Genomic DNA, 18,099 nt, shown 5'->3' on the forward strand with positions numbered 1-18,099 from the left:
CTCAGTTGATTATCCTGTGCACGCAGGCCTCAGTTCCTCTGTAGAGGGCAGCGCACCATTTTGGCTCTGTAATATAGAGTATGTTCCAGTGCACAATGCCCACAGAAAGCCTATGAGCAAGTGCAAGTGTAATGAACGGATGGCGCTGTTTGTTTGCTGCTGAGAGCAAAAACTAGCCCATTGCACAGGGAGTTTTCCTCTCATTGTTAATTTTACAAAATAGTAACTGCATTTTCTTTGAATTAATTTATGATTTTGTTAGTGATTGGAGGATAGCTTGGCACTATATTTACAATGTTGCTAGCACATTGTGAAAAGATCATCCCCTCCTTTTCCCTAATTTGTAAGCTCTTGTATTCTCATTTATTGAGCATAGTCTGGTCCTGGGCCTCAAATATCTCTTTTTGGTGAAGATACATAGCGTACCTTTCTTTTTTAAACTGATTTCCTCCCTTCCCTTGTTCAGATCTTCCCAGTCTGTTGACCAACTACAGGGAAGAGTGAGTAGACAGGTGATCTACTCCAAGGTTTCCACAAACATGGTTTTTAAGACAATCATACGGGATGCACAAGAGAACCCAGTTCTGAATCACTCTCCATTTTTAACTCCCCACAATGAGATGCACCTGACCTCTGCTTGCCTCCTCTGTACAATAGCTGCTACTGCATAGACCTCAGTGAACCAATCGAGACTGCCTTTGACTCGAGTGTTCTCGATTTCATCCCTCAGCATGCGACCCGCCACCAACTCAGTGAAACTCCAATGTTGCAAGAGGTAGGCAAAGCCATAATACAGCTTAAGAATAACAAGGCTACAGGTGCAGATGGAATCCCTGCTGAGGCGCTAAAATATGGCGGAGAGATGCTGTTGGCGCGGATACATGACCTCATCTTTCTCATCTGGAGGGAGGAGAACATGGCGGGAGATCTGAGAGATGCAGTGATTGTGACCATTTTTTTAAAAAGGGACAAGTCCGACTGCGGCAACTAGAGGGGAATCTCCCTGTTATCAGCCACTGGGAAAGTTGTCGCTTGAGTTCTCCTCAATCGTCTTCTCCCTGTGGCCGAGGAGCTCCTCCCGGAATCACAATGCAGATTTCATCCCCTACGGGGCACAACAGACATGATCTTTGCAGCGCAACATTTGCAGGAAAAATGCAGGGAGCAGCGCCAGCCCTTATACATGGCCTTTTTCGATCTTACAAAGGCCTTTGACACGGTCAACTGTGAGGGTCTATGGAGCGTCCTCCTCCATTTCGGATACCCCCAAAAGTTTGTCAACATCCATTGCCTGCTTCACGATGACATGCAGGCCGTGATCCTTACCAACGGCTCCATTACAGACCCAATTCATGTCCGGACCGGGGTCAAACAGGGCTGCGTTATCGCTCCAACCTTCTTCTCAATCTTCCTCGTCGCCATGCTCCACCTCACAATCAACAACACCCCGCTGGAGTGGAACTAAATTACAGTGGGCAGCTGTTTAACCTTCGCTGCCTCCAGGCCAGGTCCAAGATCACCCCAACCTCTGTCGTTGAGCTGCAGTACGCGGACGACGCCTGCATCTGCGCACATTCAGAGGCTGAACCCAGGATATAGTCAATGTATTCACTGAGGCATATGAGAACATGGGCCTTGTGCTTAACATCCGTAAGACAAAGGTCCTCCACCAGCCTGTCACCGCCGCACAGCACTGCCCTCCAATCATCAAGATCCACAGCGTGGCCCTGGACAACATGGACCATTTCCCATATCTCGGGAGCCTCTTATCAACAAAGGCAGACGTTGATGCGGAGATTCAGCATCGCCTCCAGTGTGCCAGCGCAGCCTTCGGCCGTCTGAGGAAAAGAGTGTTTGAAGACCAGGCCCTCAAATCTACCACCAAACTCATTCTACAGGGCTGTAGTAATACCCGCCCTCTGTATGGGTCTGAAGCATGGACGATGTACAGAAGGCACCTCAAGTCGCTGGAGATATATCATCAACGATGTCTCCGCAAGATCCTGCAAATCCCCTGGGAGGACAGGCGCTCCAACATCAGTGTCCTCGACCAGGCTAACATCCCCAGTATTGAAGCACTGACCACACTCGATCAGCTTCGCTGGGCAGGCCACATAGTCCGCATGCCAGATACGAGACTCCCAAAGCAAATGCTTTATGCAGAGCTCCTTCATGGTAAACGAGCCAAAGGAGGACAGCGGAAACGTTCTAAGGACATCCTCAAAGCCTCCCTGGTAAAATGCGACATCACCACTGACACCTGGGAGACCCTGGCCACAGACCGTCTGAGGTGGAGAAAGTTCATCCGGGAGGGCGTTGAGCTCTTCGAGTCTCAACGCAAAGAGCATAAAGAGGCCAAGCGCAGGCAGCGGAAGGAGCGCGCGGCAAACCAGCCCCACCGACCTCTTCCCTCAACGAATGTCTGTCCCACCTGTAACAGGGTCTGTGGCTCTCGTATTGGACTGTTCAGCCATCAAAGAACTCACTTTGGGAGTGGAAGCAAGTCCTCTTGATTCCGAGGGACTGCCTATGATGATGTGCATTGAAGGATAACCCCTGGTTTTCCTTCACCGGCTTGGAAGAAGTATGTTCTCCAACAGCCTGGCTGAGATGTATGTTGAGGGAAACTATTGTGTTCCTAACACAGATGAGGCTGCACACAAGGAGGTTAAAGTAACAGTGACCTCAGTCTTTAATAAGACACTCCAGAGTGAGGAACAGGCCTTAAGGTCCGGCTTATATACAGTGCTCCCAAGGGATGCTGGGATCACTTGGGACTTCAGGGGATGAGCTCCCTGGTGGCGGAACATGGGAGTGCATGCTTTACAAATACACAACATCACTACCCCCCGCCCAAAGTCAAAGTGAAAACTATTTACAAGGTGAAGCGGTCAGGAGCCTTTCTTTCCCTGGTGGACCGCCTCGGTACAAATGTCTGTTCTGGTGTGTTGGCTGTGCCCTCGCTGGGCTGGCGTGTTGTTGGCCCTGCAGAGCTGCTGGGTGAGCCTGGCCTTGCTGGGCTGTTGGGCGTGATGGGTTCGATTTCCTGATCCGGGGTGGTGTCGTTGATCCTTTGGGTGTGTGTTGTGGGCTCGAAAAAGGTGATGTCTGCTGTGGGTTGTTCAGGGCAGTCTGTGAACCGCAGCCTCGTTTGGTCCAGGTGCTTTCTGCAAATTTGTCCATTGTCTAGTTTGACTACAAACACTCTATTCCCTTCTTTAGCTATCACTGTGCCCGTGATCCACTTGGGACCATGTCCATAGTTTAGCACATACACAGGGTCATTCAGATCAATTTTCCGTGACACAGTGGCGCGACCATCGTTTACATTTTGTTGCTGCCGCCTGCTCTCTACCTGATCATGCAGGTTGGGGTGAACCAGCGAGAATCTGGTTTTAAGTGTCCTTTTCATGAGTAGCTCAGCCGGGGGCATCCCCTATGAGCGAGTGGGGTCTCGTGTGGTAGCTGAGCAGTACTCGGGACAGACAGGTTTGGAGTGAACCTTCCCTGACTCATTTAAGGCTCTGTTTGATGGTTTGTACTGCCCGCTCTGCCTGCCCATTGGAGGCTGGTTTAAACGGGGCCGAGGTGACATATTTGATCCCATTGCGGGTCATGAATTCTTTAAATTCGGCACTGGTGAAACATGGCCCGTTGTCACTGACCAGTATGTCAGGCAGGCCGTGGGTGGCAAACATGGCCCTCAGGCTTTCAATGGTGACGGTGGCGGTGCTTCCCAACATTATTTCACATTCAATCCATTTTGAAAAAGCATCCACCACCACCAGGAACATTTTACCGAGAAACGCGCCTGCATAGTCGACATGGATCCTCGACCATGGTCTGGAGGGCCAGGACCACAAATTTAGTGGTGCCTCTCTGGGTGCGTTGCTCAACTGAGCGCACACGCTGCATTGCCGTACACAGGACTCTAAGCCAGAGTCGATACCGGGCCACCACACGTGGGATCTGGCTATCGCTTTCATCATTACTACACCCGGGTGTGTGCTGTGGAGTTACGAGATGAACGTCTCCCTGCCCTTTTTTGGTAGCATTACGCGGTTACCCCACAACATGCAGTCTGCCTGAATGGACAGCTCGTCCTTTCGCCGCTGGAACGGCTTGATTGGCTCTTGCATTTCAACGGGGTGCTGGCCCAGCTCCTATGCAGTACACAGTTTTTTATGAGGGACAGCAGAGAATCTTGGCTGGCCCAAGTCCTAATCTGGCAGGCCGTGACAGGTGATTTATCATTTTCAAACGCTTCCATGACCATCAACAAGTCTGTGGGCTTCGCCGACGTCAACAAGTTTGCAGGCTGCGCCATTTCCACCCCCGTGGAGGGCAATGGTAGCCGACTGAGAGCATCCGCACAGTTCTTGGTGCCTGGCCTATGGTGATAGCGCGAGTGCCCACCTTTGTATGCGGGCTGAGGCATTAGTATTTATCCCCTTGTTTTCAGCGAACAGGGATGTGAGGGGCTTGTGATCGGTTTCCAGCTCAAATTTGAGGCCAAACAGGTACTGTTTACACCAAACACACACGCTAATGCCTCTTTCTCAATCATGCTATAGGCCCTCTCGGCCTTAGACAAGCTCCTGGAAGCATAGGCGACAGGTTGCAACTTCCCCGCAACGTTAGCTTGTTGTAATACACACCCGACTCCGTACGACGATGCGTCACAGTCTTTTACACGGGTTATACAATACATAAAAACATAGAAAATAGGTGCAGGAGTAGGCCATTCGGCCCTTCTAGCCTGCACCGCCATTCAATGAGTTCATGGCTGAACATTCAACTTCAGTACCCCATTCCTGCTTTCTCGCATACCCCTTGATCCCCCTAGTAGTAAGGACCTCATCTAACTCCTTTTTGAATATATTTAGTGAATTGGCCTCAACAACTTTCTGTGGTAGAGAATTCCACAGGTTCACCACTCTCTGGGTGAAGAAGTTCCTCCGCATCTCGGTCCTAAATGGCTTACCCCTTATCCTTAGACTGTGACCTCTGGTTCTGGACTTCCCCAACATTGGGAACATTCTTCCTGCATCTAACCTGTCTAACCCCGTCAGAATTTTAAATGTTTCTATGAGGTCCCCTCTCATTCTTCTGAACTCCAGTGAATACAAGCCCAGTTGATCCAGTCTTTGTTGATAGGTCAGTCCCGCCATCCCGGGAATCAGTCTGGTGAACCTTCGCTGCACTCCCTCAATAGCAAGAATGTCCTTCCTCAGGTTAGGAGACCAAAACTGTACACAATACTCCAGGTGTGGCCTCACCAATGCCCTGTACAACTGTAGCAACACCTCCCTGCCCCTGTACTCAAATCCCCTTGCTATGAAGGCCAACATGCCATTTGCTTTCTTAACCGCCTGCTGCACCTGCATGCCAACCTTCAATGACTGATGTACCACGACACCCAGGTCTCTTTGCACCTCCCCTTTTCCTAATCTGTCACCATTCAGATAATAGTCTGTCTCTCTGTTTTTACCACCAAAGTGGATAACCTCACATTTATCCACATTATACTTCATCTGCCATGCATTTGCCCACTCACCTAACAAGCAGCTTGTTGGAGCATAAAATGTTTTTGGCTTTCTCAAAAGCAATTACTTGTTTTTTTTCCCCATACCCAGTTCTCACCTTTATGCAATAACACATGTAGGGCCTCTAAAAGGGTGCTTAACCCCGGTAGGAAGTTATCAAAATAGTTGAGGAGTCCCAGGAACGACCGCAGCTCCGTGACATTCTGTGGCCTGGGTGCGTTCCTGATAGCCTCTGTCTTGGCGTCTGTGGGCCGAATGCCGTCCGCCGCGATCTTTTTCCCCAAAAACTCCACTTCTGTTGCCATGAAGACGCATTTCGACCTCTTCAGCTGCAGCCCTACGCGATCCAGTCGCTGGAGGACCTCCTCCAGGTTTTGTAGGTGCTCGGCGGTGTCCCGACCCATGACCAATATGTCATCCTGAAAGACCACCGTGCATGGTACCGACTTGAGTAGGCTCTCCATGTTTCTCTGGAAGATCACTGCAGTCAACCAAATTCCAAACGGGCATCTGTTGTCGATGAACAGTCCCTTTTGCGTGTTGATGCAGGTGAGGCCCTTCGAAGACTCCTCCAGCTCCTGCGTCATGTAGGCCGAAGTCAGGTCAAGCTTGGTGAACGTCTTGCCTCCTGTCAGCGTTGCAAATAGGTCATCTGCCTTAGGTGGCGGGTATTGGTCCTGTAGCGAGAAACGATTAATAGTTACTTTATAATCACCGCAAATCCTGACCGTGCCATCACTTTTGAGTACTGGAACAATCGGGCTGGCCCAGTTGCTGAATTCCACTGGGGAGATGATGCCCTGGCGTTGCAGCTTGTCCAGCTCGATTTCCACTCTCTCCCTCATCATGTGAGGTACCGCTCGCGCCTTGTGGTGAATGGGTCATGCCTCTGGGATCAAGTGGATCCACACCTTCGCCCCGGAAAAGTTTCCAATGCCTGGCTCAAAAAGGGAAGGATATTTGTTAAGAACCTGGGTACATGAGGCCTCATCGACATGTGATAGCGCTCGGATGTCATCCCAGTTCCAGCGGATTTTGCCTAGCCAGCTCCTTCCAAGCAGTGTGGGCCATCGCCCGGGTTAATCCAGAGTGGCAGTTCATGCACCGTGCCCTCGTAGGTGACCTTGACCATGGCGCTGCCCAGGACAGTGATAAGCTCTTTGGTGTACGTTCTCAGTTTTGTGTGGATGGGGCTCAGGGCTGGTCTGAATGCCTTGTTGCACCACAGTCTCTCAAACATCTTTTTACTCATGATGGATTGGCTAGCGTCAGTGTCCAGTTCCATGGCTACGGGTAAGCCATTCAATTTTACGTTTAGCATTATAGGTGGACATTTCGTCGAAAATGTGTGCACCCCGTGTACTTCAGCCTTCTCTCTCTGCGGCTCAAAATTGCTTTGATCCATCATAGACCGATCTTCCTCTGCCACATGGTGGTTAGCAGGTTTTGCAGAGCTCGCAGCTCGTTTGCAAGCTCGTTGGAGGTGCCCCATTGTTCCACAGCTCTTGCAAACATACCCTTTGAAGCGGCATGAATAGGCTGAATGGAAGCCTCCACAACGCCAGCAAGGTATGAATTGCCTTGCATTCATCCTTTGTTGGGGACTCTGAGTCATCTGGGTCACCTGAGGCCTGCTGGCAGTTGCAGACTCATGGGTTCTGCCCTGTACATTTCTGCTCGCAAATACAGTTCCAGTTAATTTATGAACATTGCTAGCACTTGTGTGCTGAGAGATTTGTTTGGTGTTATCACTGTTGGACATAAACGCCTGTGCTATCGCAATGGCCTTACTGAGGGTCGATGTCTCTACAGTCAAAAGTTTTCATAGGATGGTCTCGTGGCCAATGCCCAGCCCAAAAAAGTCTCTGAGCATTTGCTCCAGGTAGCCATCAAACTCACATTGTCCTGCAAGTCGCCTTAGCTCGGCGACGTAGCTCGCCACTTCCTCACTTTCAGATCGCTGGCACGTGTAGAACTGATACCTCGCCATCAGCACGCTCTCCCTCTGGTTAAGATGCTCCCGAACCAGTGTACACAGCTCCTCATATGACTTATCTGTGGGTTTCACTGGAGCCAGAAAATTCTTCATGAGGCTGGAGGTCGGTGCCCCGCAGACTGTGAGGAGGACCGCTCTCCTTTTTGCAGCACTTCCTTCTCCGTCCAGCTCATTGGCTACAAAGTACTGGTCTAGCCGTTCGACATAGGCTTCCCAGTCTTCACCCTCCGAGAACTTCTCCAGGATGCTCACAGTTTGCTGCATCTTTGCTTTGGATTCGTATTCTCGTCGCCAGTTATTGTGTTCCTAACACAGATGAGGCTGCACACAAGGAGGTTAAACTAACAGTGACCTCAGTCTTTAATAAGACACTCCAGAGTGAGGAACAGGCCTGAGGGGCCGGCTTATATACAGTGCTCCCAAGGGATGCTGGGATCCCTTGGAACTTCAGGGGATGAGCTCCCTGGTGGTGGACCATGGGAGTGCATGCTTTACAGATGCACAACTTCAACTATAGAGAGAACCTATGTGACCTAGTGTATCAATGCACCAACATCCTCCTATTGCATCTTTTAAAATGTGCTTGTGCTTTCTATCCCTGTTAGATCTGTGTCAGTGGGTGGTTAACATTCCCATGCCACACAACAGGAATTATTCAAATTGGGCATATAATTTTTCTTTTAATTTAAAAATTAGTGTAATATTGAGATTTTGCCACCAGGAATTACAAACAGCTTTGCTAAATCCCGTACACAAAGCAAACCAAAGACATCAACACTGCCACAACTTTTTCTCCTCTTTATCTCCTCGAGTCCTCGGCTCTGGAGAGTCAAAATTAGGACAACTGAATGGACCCCAACTTACTTGCACATAACATCATGGTGGTAGTACCTGCACCACTCGGACTGCAGCGGCTCACCACCAACCTCACAAAAGCAGTTAGGGATGGGCAATAAATGCTGGCCTTGCCAGCGATGCCCACATCCCAGGAAAGAATCGAAAAAAATTTGTCTATGAATGCATTATCGTGTCATTCTGAAATTCACCTGTGTGCTGTCCTAATGCATTTGTTAACTGATTTAAGTAACCAGGTTAATGGGTGCGTTAAGATAGTGCAGAGTGACATGAATATGAATATGGTTGAAACAGAAATAGATTTTTGCCTTTATTAGGTTTGGAATTGAAGTTCTATTGCAAGAATCAGCACGTGAAGGGTTAATAAACCAGATTGGTAATGAAAATGGGTGGTTGGTTTGGCATGGAACAAAGGCAGGTTGTCTGACCGGGAATCGCTGGGGGTACTGCGTATGCATCAGATAGTTTGTTACTGGTTTCAGGCAAGTAAAATGTGTTTTTAATATTCTAATATCGATGTTCTTAGTCGGTAAGTTTTGTTCAAAAACCATCAAAAGAATTGGAATGAAACTTCTGTGGGTAAATTTGTCTCAGACCCAGTCTACATACAGTAGGCAGAAGATAAATTGTGCCTGTTTGACTCTGTGGCAATGGTTCACCACATTATGAAATGAATATTGGTTCTCAAGATCCAATGTGTATTGACAGATAGTCCAAGAAAAAAAAGTAAAGAACTTGCATTTATATAGCACCTTTCAACACCTAATGATGTTTCAAAGTGCTCACAGCTAATAAAGTATTTTTTGAAGTGTAGTCACTGTTCTAATGTAGGGAAATACAGCTGCCAATTTCATACAATGAAGTCCCACAAACAACAGTGCGATAAATGACCAGATAACCTGATTTATTGATGTTGGCTGAGGGATAAATATTGGCCAGGACACCGGCCGAACTTCTCTGCTCTTCTTCGAAATAGTGTCGAGGGATCTTTTACGTCCACCTGAGAGTGCAGATGGGGCCCCGGTCTCACCTGAAAGAAGGCACCTCTAACAGTGCAGTGCTCCCTCAGTACTCATCATAGGCAGTCCCTCGAAATCGAGGAAGACTTGCTTCCATTCTAAAAGTGAGTTCTCTGGTGACTGAACAGTCCAATACAGGAATTGTACTCGCTGACCAAAGACCGCCCTAAGAGCATCCAGGAGGGCACTGAGCACCTCGAGTCTCATCGCTGAGCGCATGCAGAAAACAAGCACAAACAGCAGAAGAAGCGTGCGGCAAACCAGACTCCCCACCCACCCTGTCCTTCAACCACTCTCTGTCCCACCTGTAACAGAGACTGTAATTCCCGAATTGGACTGTACAGTCACCTAAGAACTCACTTTTCGAGTAGAAACAACTCTTCCTCAATTTCGAGGGACTGCCTGTGATGATGATGGAGGTAATGTAGAAGCTACACTTTCTTGATGGCAGGACCTTCAAATCTACTTTGACAATAATTATTTTAAAATGTTGGAGATATACACAGGTCTATCATTCCCATCCTCTTTTTTATTTCAACCATAACGAAATTAATACTTGTATTTCTATAGCGCCTTTCACGGCCTCAGAATGTCCCAAAGTGTTTTACAGCAAATTAAGCACCTTATGAGTGTTGACACTGTTGTAATGTAGGAAATGTGGCAGCCAATTTGTGCACAGCAAGTTCCCACAAACAGAAATGTGATAATGACCAAATAATCTGATTTCTTTTAGTGATGAGGGAAAACTAGGTTACCCATCTTCAAAATAGTACCATGGGATTTTTTTTTTCATTCTTGGGATGTGGGTGTCGCTGGCAAGGCCAACATTTATTGCCCATCCCTAATTGCCCTCAAGAAGGTGGTGGTGAGCCACCTTCTTGAACTGCAGAGGGCAGTTAAGAGTCAACTACATTACTGTGGATCTGGAGTCACATATAGGCCAGACCGGGTAAGGGTGGCAGATTTCCTTCCCTAGATGTTTTTTTTTACAACAATCTGGTAGTTTCACGGTCATCATTATTGATACAAGTTTCTTAATTCCAGATTTATTTAATTAACTGAATTTAAGTTCCCCAGCTGCCGTGGTGGGGATTATGAACTCCCGTCTCTGGATTATTAGGCCAGGCCTCTGGATTACTAGTCCAGTAACATAACCACTATGCTACCATACCCATTTTATGTCCACCTGAGAGAGCATACTTGATTTAACATCTCATTCGAGAGAAGGCTACTCTAACAGTGCAGCACTCCCTCAGCACTGCACTGGAGTGTCAGCCGAGATTATGTGCTCAAGTCTCTGGAGTGGGACTTGAACCCCGACCTTCTGACTCAGAGGCGAGAGTGCTGCCCACTGATCCGCATCTTTCCATTTTAATCAAGGCATGTTGTGAAACCATGTAATTTAGTGATGAACTATATAAAATTGAGACACTCCTGAGTATTAATCCCACAATGGTGCACTGTATATAGTGTGAAGTGTATCTCCCACTAATTCTGCTTTGAAAACATATAACTCTATTGTGTCAGTCAAATTGCAACATGTACTTTTAGCTGCCAGACTGCTATCCTGTTGCTGCCCAACATTTCAATGCACAATAAGGCAACGTTAAAAACAACAAAAGTAGATAGTATATACCACATACTGAAGAATAACAAAAAGCTGTGACTGAGCTTAAGGTTGTAATTCAGTCTCGGCATGCTTTCCTGTGGGCATGTGTGATATAATCAAAATCATTCAATTGAATTATAGCCTTGTAAATCACTGCCACAGGCCTATTACCCTGTTTTTAAATGATTTATCTAAGAATATTTACCCAAAGTAGCTCCCATGGGGTTAAAGAGTATGTCGACCAGGAGGCACACAATTGCTTCAGAACATACATAAATATAGTGAAAATACCAATATAAATGTCAGTGAGCAGGACACAAGGTACAGTTAGAAACAGGAGGATGATAATAAAACATAATTATTGTGGATATTCTTTCTATGGTGGCATTTTCAGAGTTTCAGTTGTCTAGACTCAGCCATTTTATAGGGCGGATTTTAACCCTGCCTGCCCATTGGAAACCGGAGCAGGCAGTTAAAATGGCCATCGTGATTTATCGTCAGCGATCCCACTGCCTTCCCGTGGCCGCACAATTTCCAAATGGGAATTAGAATGGGTGCGAATATTATCCACAAAACCTGTGAACTTTTGTGCAAATGGCCTTCGCTGGTGCAAATGGGACTGCTGAGAAGCTATTAACACTAGAAGGCGTGTGAAAATGGCCAGAAATCAGTATAGAAAAAACACTCTTATTAGCAAGCACCTGGCTGGCTGCCCTCATTCCTGAACCAGCTCAGGTGTTTTCTTTTTAATATGCTGTCAGCTTCTTAATGGTTTCTTTCAAAGTCCTGATGAAGTGACTTAAATATCTTGGAGATTGGTGCAGCTAGCATTATCCTGGTACCTCACAGTATGCCTCCAGGAGCAACAATACACTGTGGGAAAACATCTGTTCTTCTGACAATGTTGCCCTGGCGATTGTAATGTATTTGCTTCATGGTTTTTTGCTTAAGAATTCATAGCAACACATTGCTATTAAGAACTAATTGGTTTATTAACAAAGGTTTAACAATCACACTACACATTACCAGTTCATCCACTAGGCTCACAACTGCACACCTCATCATGGATGTCCTAGAGTCAACTAACTGGGGTTTTATTGCGTCTTGTGAACATCACATGACTGGCTAAGCCACTCACAATGCAACAGCTCTACAACTATTTTTTGTTGTATCTGTAAAACAAATGTAAATCAAATGCTCTCTTATTAAAGGGGCACTAAAACTGACAATTTAAACAAATTAAACTTTAAACTTTAAATGGTCAAATTAAAAATTTGGTTGCCGGGGGGTGATGATGCACTCCAGTCCCTCCGGCGCCCACCTCTTGCAGAAGGCCACAAGCGTACCGGTGGACACCGCGTGCTCCATCTCCAGGGACACCCTGGCTCGGATGTAACCGCACAACAACTGTACAACTATTTTTGTAGACACAGTAATCAAGTGCCCCTTGATTAAAGGGGGGGTCACACTCCAATAACTTTTCAAGTGCCCTCTTGTTTTTTGCTTTTGTTTTTTTTGAGAGCACCAAAAACACAAATTATACAAGTGCCCCCTGGCTAAAAGGCGGGGGGTGGGGGCACTAAAACTGACAAACTTAGACAAATTAAACTTTAGACATGTGGTTCAAATTAAAATTTGGTTGCCTGGGGTGATGATGCACTCCAGTCCCTCCGGCGCCCACCTCTCGCGGAAGGCCGCGAACGTACCGGTGGACGCCGCGAGCGTACCGGTGGACACCGCGTGCTCCATCTCTAGGGACACCCTGGCTCAGATGTAACCGCGGAAGAGAGGCAGGCAGTCGGGCTGAACGACCCCCTCGACCACCCGCTGCCTGGACCGGCTGATGGCCCCCTTGGCCATGCCCAGGAGCAGTCCTACGAGGAGGCTTTCCGACCTGCCCGCTCCCCTCCGCACAGGGTACCCAAAGATCAGGAGTGTGGGACTGAAGTGCAACCAGAATTTGAGGAGCAGCCCCTTCAGATATTGGAAGAGGGGCTGCAACCTCGCACACTCAACATACACACGGAACACGGACTCCTCTAGACCGCAGAAATTACAGGCGGCCTGGGAGCCCGTGAACCGACTTAAAAACTTATTGCATGGCCAACAGCTCTACACACCTGTGAGCATACTCACAGGTGCATACATTACAGCAATCATTTGTTGAAACAGTAGCCCTATCCGACATTTGTTCATCTTTTGTGATGCAATAAAATAATAAAATTGTGCTGATACAGCAATCACCATTTTGTCTTTAAACACAAGCTCTAAGTTGGACACCCGAGGGGGGGGCCTATTCTCAAGCTCGCTCTGCCACTGCCCATTGTACTCAGACCTGCCTCCTGAAGGATTGTGGGTGCAGTCTGAGCCGTGCTTCCTCCCTGAAGTCACCACCTGTCATTAGGAAATGAGGATAAAATTAAAACCCGCCATTTTGTGATTAATTTTGTCAAAGTCAAATAATTCTGGATTTAGCTCAAACTAGCACTTTTAAAAAGGGAATTGCAAAATGCCCCTCTGAATGTGCACTGCGCTGTTTTCTTTGTCTTGCTGGAGTTATAGAGGGCGACAGAGAAGCAACTGCAGTCTGTGGCTGTAAAAATAATAATTCTGTTTGAATTCATTAATTTATTGATTTTTTGACTTTTTATTTATTTGTTCATGGGATGTGGGCTTCACTGACAATGCTAGCATTTATTACCCATCCCGAATTGCCCTTGGGAAGGTGGTGGTAAGCCACCATCTTGAGCCGCTGCAGTCCGTGTGGTGGAGGTACTCCCACAGTGCTGATCTTGTTGTAGCAGTTTGATACATCTGAGTGGGTCGCTAGGCCATTTCAGGGGGCAATTAAGAGTTAACCATATTGCTGTGGGTCTGGAGCCACATATAGGCCAGGCTGGGTAAGGATGACAGATTTCCTTCCCTAAAGAACATGAGTGAACCAGATGGGGTTTTCCAACAATCCGGTAGTTTCATGGTCACCGTTACTGATGCTATCTTTTTATTCCAGATTTATTTAACTGAATTTAAATTCCCCAGCTGCCGTGATGGGATTTGAACTCCTGTCTCTGGAGTTATTAGTCCAGGCCTCTGGATCACTAGTCCAGTAACTTAACCACTATGCTACCGTTCCCCTATTTATTGATTATATCAATTATCTAATTTCTAATAATGATCTATTGTAGTCTGGTGGTGGAGAATGAGTCTGTTGTCTCCATTCATTTTGGTGACATATGATTATCATCATCATAGGCAGTCCCTCAGAATCGAGGAAGACTTGCTCCCACTTTTAAAATGAGTCCTTTGGTGGCTGAACAGTCCAATACGAGAACCACAGTCCCTGTCACAGATGGGACAGATAGTCATTGAGGGTAAGGGAGGGGAGGACAGATTTGACGCACACTCTTTCCGCTGCCTGCACTTGATTTCTGCATGCTCTCGGCGATGAGACTCGAGGTGCTCAGCGCCCTCCGGGATGCACTTCCTCCACTTAGGGCAGCCTTTGGCCAGGGTCTCCCAGGTGTCGGTGGGGATGTTGCACTTTATATAGAGTGGACATTATGTCTATTTCTCAAGGCAACATGGCAGGCAGATGTACTCAGATATACTCAAAGTATCAGACATTTAAATCTGATCTTTGGATTCAGTTTAAAAAGATAGCCCAGTCAGTGTGAAATCTTAGAGGGACACAAATTACTACCCCTCATCTCTATAGTGAGTAGCTCTCTTCTGCCTTTTACCCCAAAAAGGCAGTCCCCTTTTGTCAGGCCATGCACCAACTGCAAGCAAGAGCAAAGATGGATGACCTGCTATCAGGCCACACATCTGGTCTGAATCGGTCACTTGGTCAATAGCCTTAATTCTCCCGACAACTGTCTCTCCTCTGTGGGAAAATATCTAGCTACCGCTTGCCACCTTCACACTACAGTACGGCAGCAATCGTGAGAATCAGACCGCTGCATCTCACAACCCCACAGCTACCAGGAAGAACATGAATTGTCCACAGGAAGTTCTGGCACTCCATCTCAGCAGGAAATCTCAAAAGCTCTGCAACTTTTATTTCGCAAAATTTACAGTTATTAGGATGCCAATAAAAACAAGCTCATTGACCAAACCAGAGATTAAATGAAAGTGAAATGCTGACAGAACAGATTTTTTTTTTGTTAGTGTCCTACAGCATAGACAATATATGATCCTCACTGTGGAAGGAAACGGTTACTGTGTGGAGGGGGCTTGCGGCAATACACGGTGTAGACCATGGAGCTTTGCAGAAAATAAATTGTTTGCGATATTGAAGATTCAATTATTGTGAGGACACATTTGGAAATGAAACATGTAACTAATTTGTAAAATCTGCAGCCTTAAAGTGGCATTGCCTAGAAATAAAATCGGCAAACCTTTCCTTGGTTGTTTACAGAAGGGCAGCCCAATGATATGAATCACATTGTGTCACTTGTGATATTGTGATGACAATGGCACAATGCTCCTGGATTTCTCCCTCCGTGCGCAGTGTTTCTGTAAAGAAGGTGCACCTGCTAAAGGAACCATAACTGGAAAATCATAAATCATAACTAGCAGAGCAGCAAGTTTTTTTAGTGACCTATTTTATTTCAAAGAACTGATAAATGGCCAATGCAAAGGCCGTCCATTCAGTACAAATGGAGAAAATGTCAAATGTATTGTTGCTCACTGTAAGATCTATTGCACTTCAAAATAAAACAAAAAGTTGGTCTTCCTTTCCGTCCTGTGGAGTTTCTGCAGAATCAGCATGGGCATGGTTACATGGCAAAGGCTATTACAGATCTGATATTGAGCAATTTGATCTATTACAGCATGACAATATCAAGCCTTCATCAGCAATAAATGCAGCACGTATAGCCTCTTGCTGTACAACACCAGTATCTGACAGGCCAATTTTTCAAGGCAACATTCATTTCCTAAACACTAAAGACCAGTTAGTTATGTAGCCTTTTAACTAAACAATAATGCATGAATATAGATTGCCACTATAAAGCATATGTTAACTAGTTCCTAATCTATTGTACACAGAATTAATAAACTATGTTCTGACACAGATTAATTTCAATGTTTTACTATGGCTTTACGAATCGATATAATAGATTTGAAATCCAGCCAGTCAGCAGATTTATATGCCGCACATCCAGGTCCATTGCTGGAGCTTAAGGTGGAGCTGATTTCATGCCAATTATTAACTATGTGGGTCCATTCAGATGAATATTTTACAATTTTAATTGGTTATTCTCACAACCAATCATATTGCTGCTTTCAGGGCTTGTTGGATTCATAAGAGGCAAGAGGGGTGTTGCAAAGAAGCGTGTACCTTAGAGGTTAAGGCCTATAAATCTGGCCAAGTAGTGCTTGTTTTATGTTGGCCAAACTGCCTTCCAAACCTACAATATGGTGGGCAGGAAGTGCAAGCTCATTACGAGTCAGCAATGCACTGCCGCCATATTGGTAAAGGCCAAAAAATTGCCGTCCCGGGCCCACACCTGAAAAAGGCATTAGGCCACTTGCAGATGCAAATCAGGAGCCTAACACCTGCTTGAGGCCCCCACTACAAGGCTGGTTTGCTGCAAGGCAGGCGCCACGGGTGATGACTGCACTCAGGAAAATCAGATCTGCATGCAGCCGAACAAGCGGTCCAGGCTGCAACCAACACGGTGAATAGTAAAAAAATACTTACCTGAATGTGGAGCCAGGAGGAGCTGGCGGTCTCCTCCCGACCACGCACTGAAAGAACGCGGACTGCTGCCGTCTATCGCTACCTCAAACCTGTTAACCGCCGCTACCTCCCCATCTGTTCACCGCCACATCCTCCCCACCTGATCGCCACTGCTACTACTCCACCCATTCACTGCCATTACCTCTCCACAGATTGCCACCACTTACACCTCATCAATACGCCCCCACCACTACTATCCCACCTGATTATTGCCACAGCCTCCCCACCCGATCACCACCATTACCTCCCTCCCTGGCCACTTGTACCACACCATGCCCCTGAACAGCCATACTACACCATGCCCCTGGTCACCTACCTCCCGATCCGGTCGCCCCCTCCATGCTTGCCCCATTTCCTCAACCACTACATCAACAGCAACATCCCGATCTTCAATCGTGCTTCAGTTGCGAACTGCCTGCTGCCCTCCTGGAGAGAGCGTTTATCTTGCTTTTAGGTGAGGATGAAACGTGGTGTTTCACGCATTTGAATAGCCTGCCAATACTCATTGTTGAGTCTCACACATGAAGAATGGTCACGTGCTGAGACGGTGGAGGGACACCCAGTACAATCAGTGCCTTGAGGAAATAATTGGCATCAAAAATAGATTGGGTCCAGTCGAAGGTTTGTCAGCTCAGATATCTCACACGACACACCAAAGTCCCAACTTAAAATTGGTTCTAGCTCAGATTTTAACAGAATTGTCAAAACAGTGAGTTTCATTGAAAATGAGCCTGCCATTGAGATGAGCAATTTTGCTTTTCTATGCTTATTTATAAATCTAAGAAGCAAAACGGTAAAAGAAAAACAACGGCTGAACATGTCCTTTCATTGGCAGGTTGACACGGAACAGCTTGACCCACGAGGTCGGACTCCATTGCACCTTGCTGTTACGCTTGGATACCTGGAGTGCACAAGAGTTTTAGTAAAGCATGGCGCTGATGTTAGTAAAGAGAATCGTAATGGATGGACAGGTACAGTAATACCTTACTCAGAATTGGCAGAGTCAAATCTTTTTTGAAAGTACTGTTGAATTAACATGTTCTAATTTGGGTTTTTTGTAGCAATATTTCTCTCTCCACACTCTTACAGTGGTTATAAATGATGTGTGCCCCCTATGATTGGACCTTGTACCTGTTCCATAAACTGCACTTTCAGAATTGTGTGATTAACATTTATCCTAATTGTTGCACCAGTGTATTGGGTTAACAATGGTCTCGAGCAACAATTCCACCCTCTTCAGAAACAGGCAAGTATTAAACCAATGTTTGAACAAGTCAAAGCAACTAAAATATTAATTCATAATTCAACAGTAATTGGAAACACAAGAAAAT

At 46.5% G+C, this 18,099-nt stretch overlaps 1 protein-coding gene across 1 annotated transcript in view; it reads left to right on the forward strand.

Annotated features, from left to right (window-relative positions):
- The window catches only part of ankrd13b (ankyrin repeat domain 13B), a 408,867-nt gene that overhangs the window by 236,133 nt on the left and 154,635 nt on the right, over positions 1-18,099 (forward strand). Inside the window, exon 2 of the mRNA XM_070858078.1 lies at positions 17,604-17,739. Within this exon, the coding sequence (XP_070714179.1) occupies positions 17,604-17,739 (136 nt within the window). The remainder of the gene's footprint in view (positions 1-17,603; positions 17,740-18,099) is intronic.

Source organism: Pristiophorus japonicus, chromosome 16 (genome assembly GCF_044704955.1).
Source record: "Pristiophorus japonicus isolate sPriJap1 chromosome 16, sPriJap1.hap1, whole genome shotgun sequence".
Lineage (NCBI taxonomy): Eukaryota > Metazoa > Chordata > Chondrichthyes > Pristiophoridae > Pristiophorus > Pristiophorus japonicus.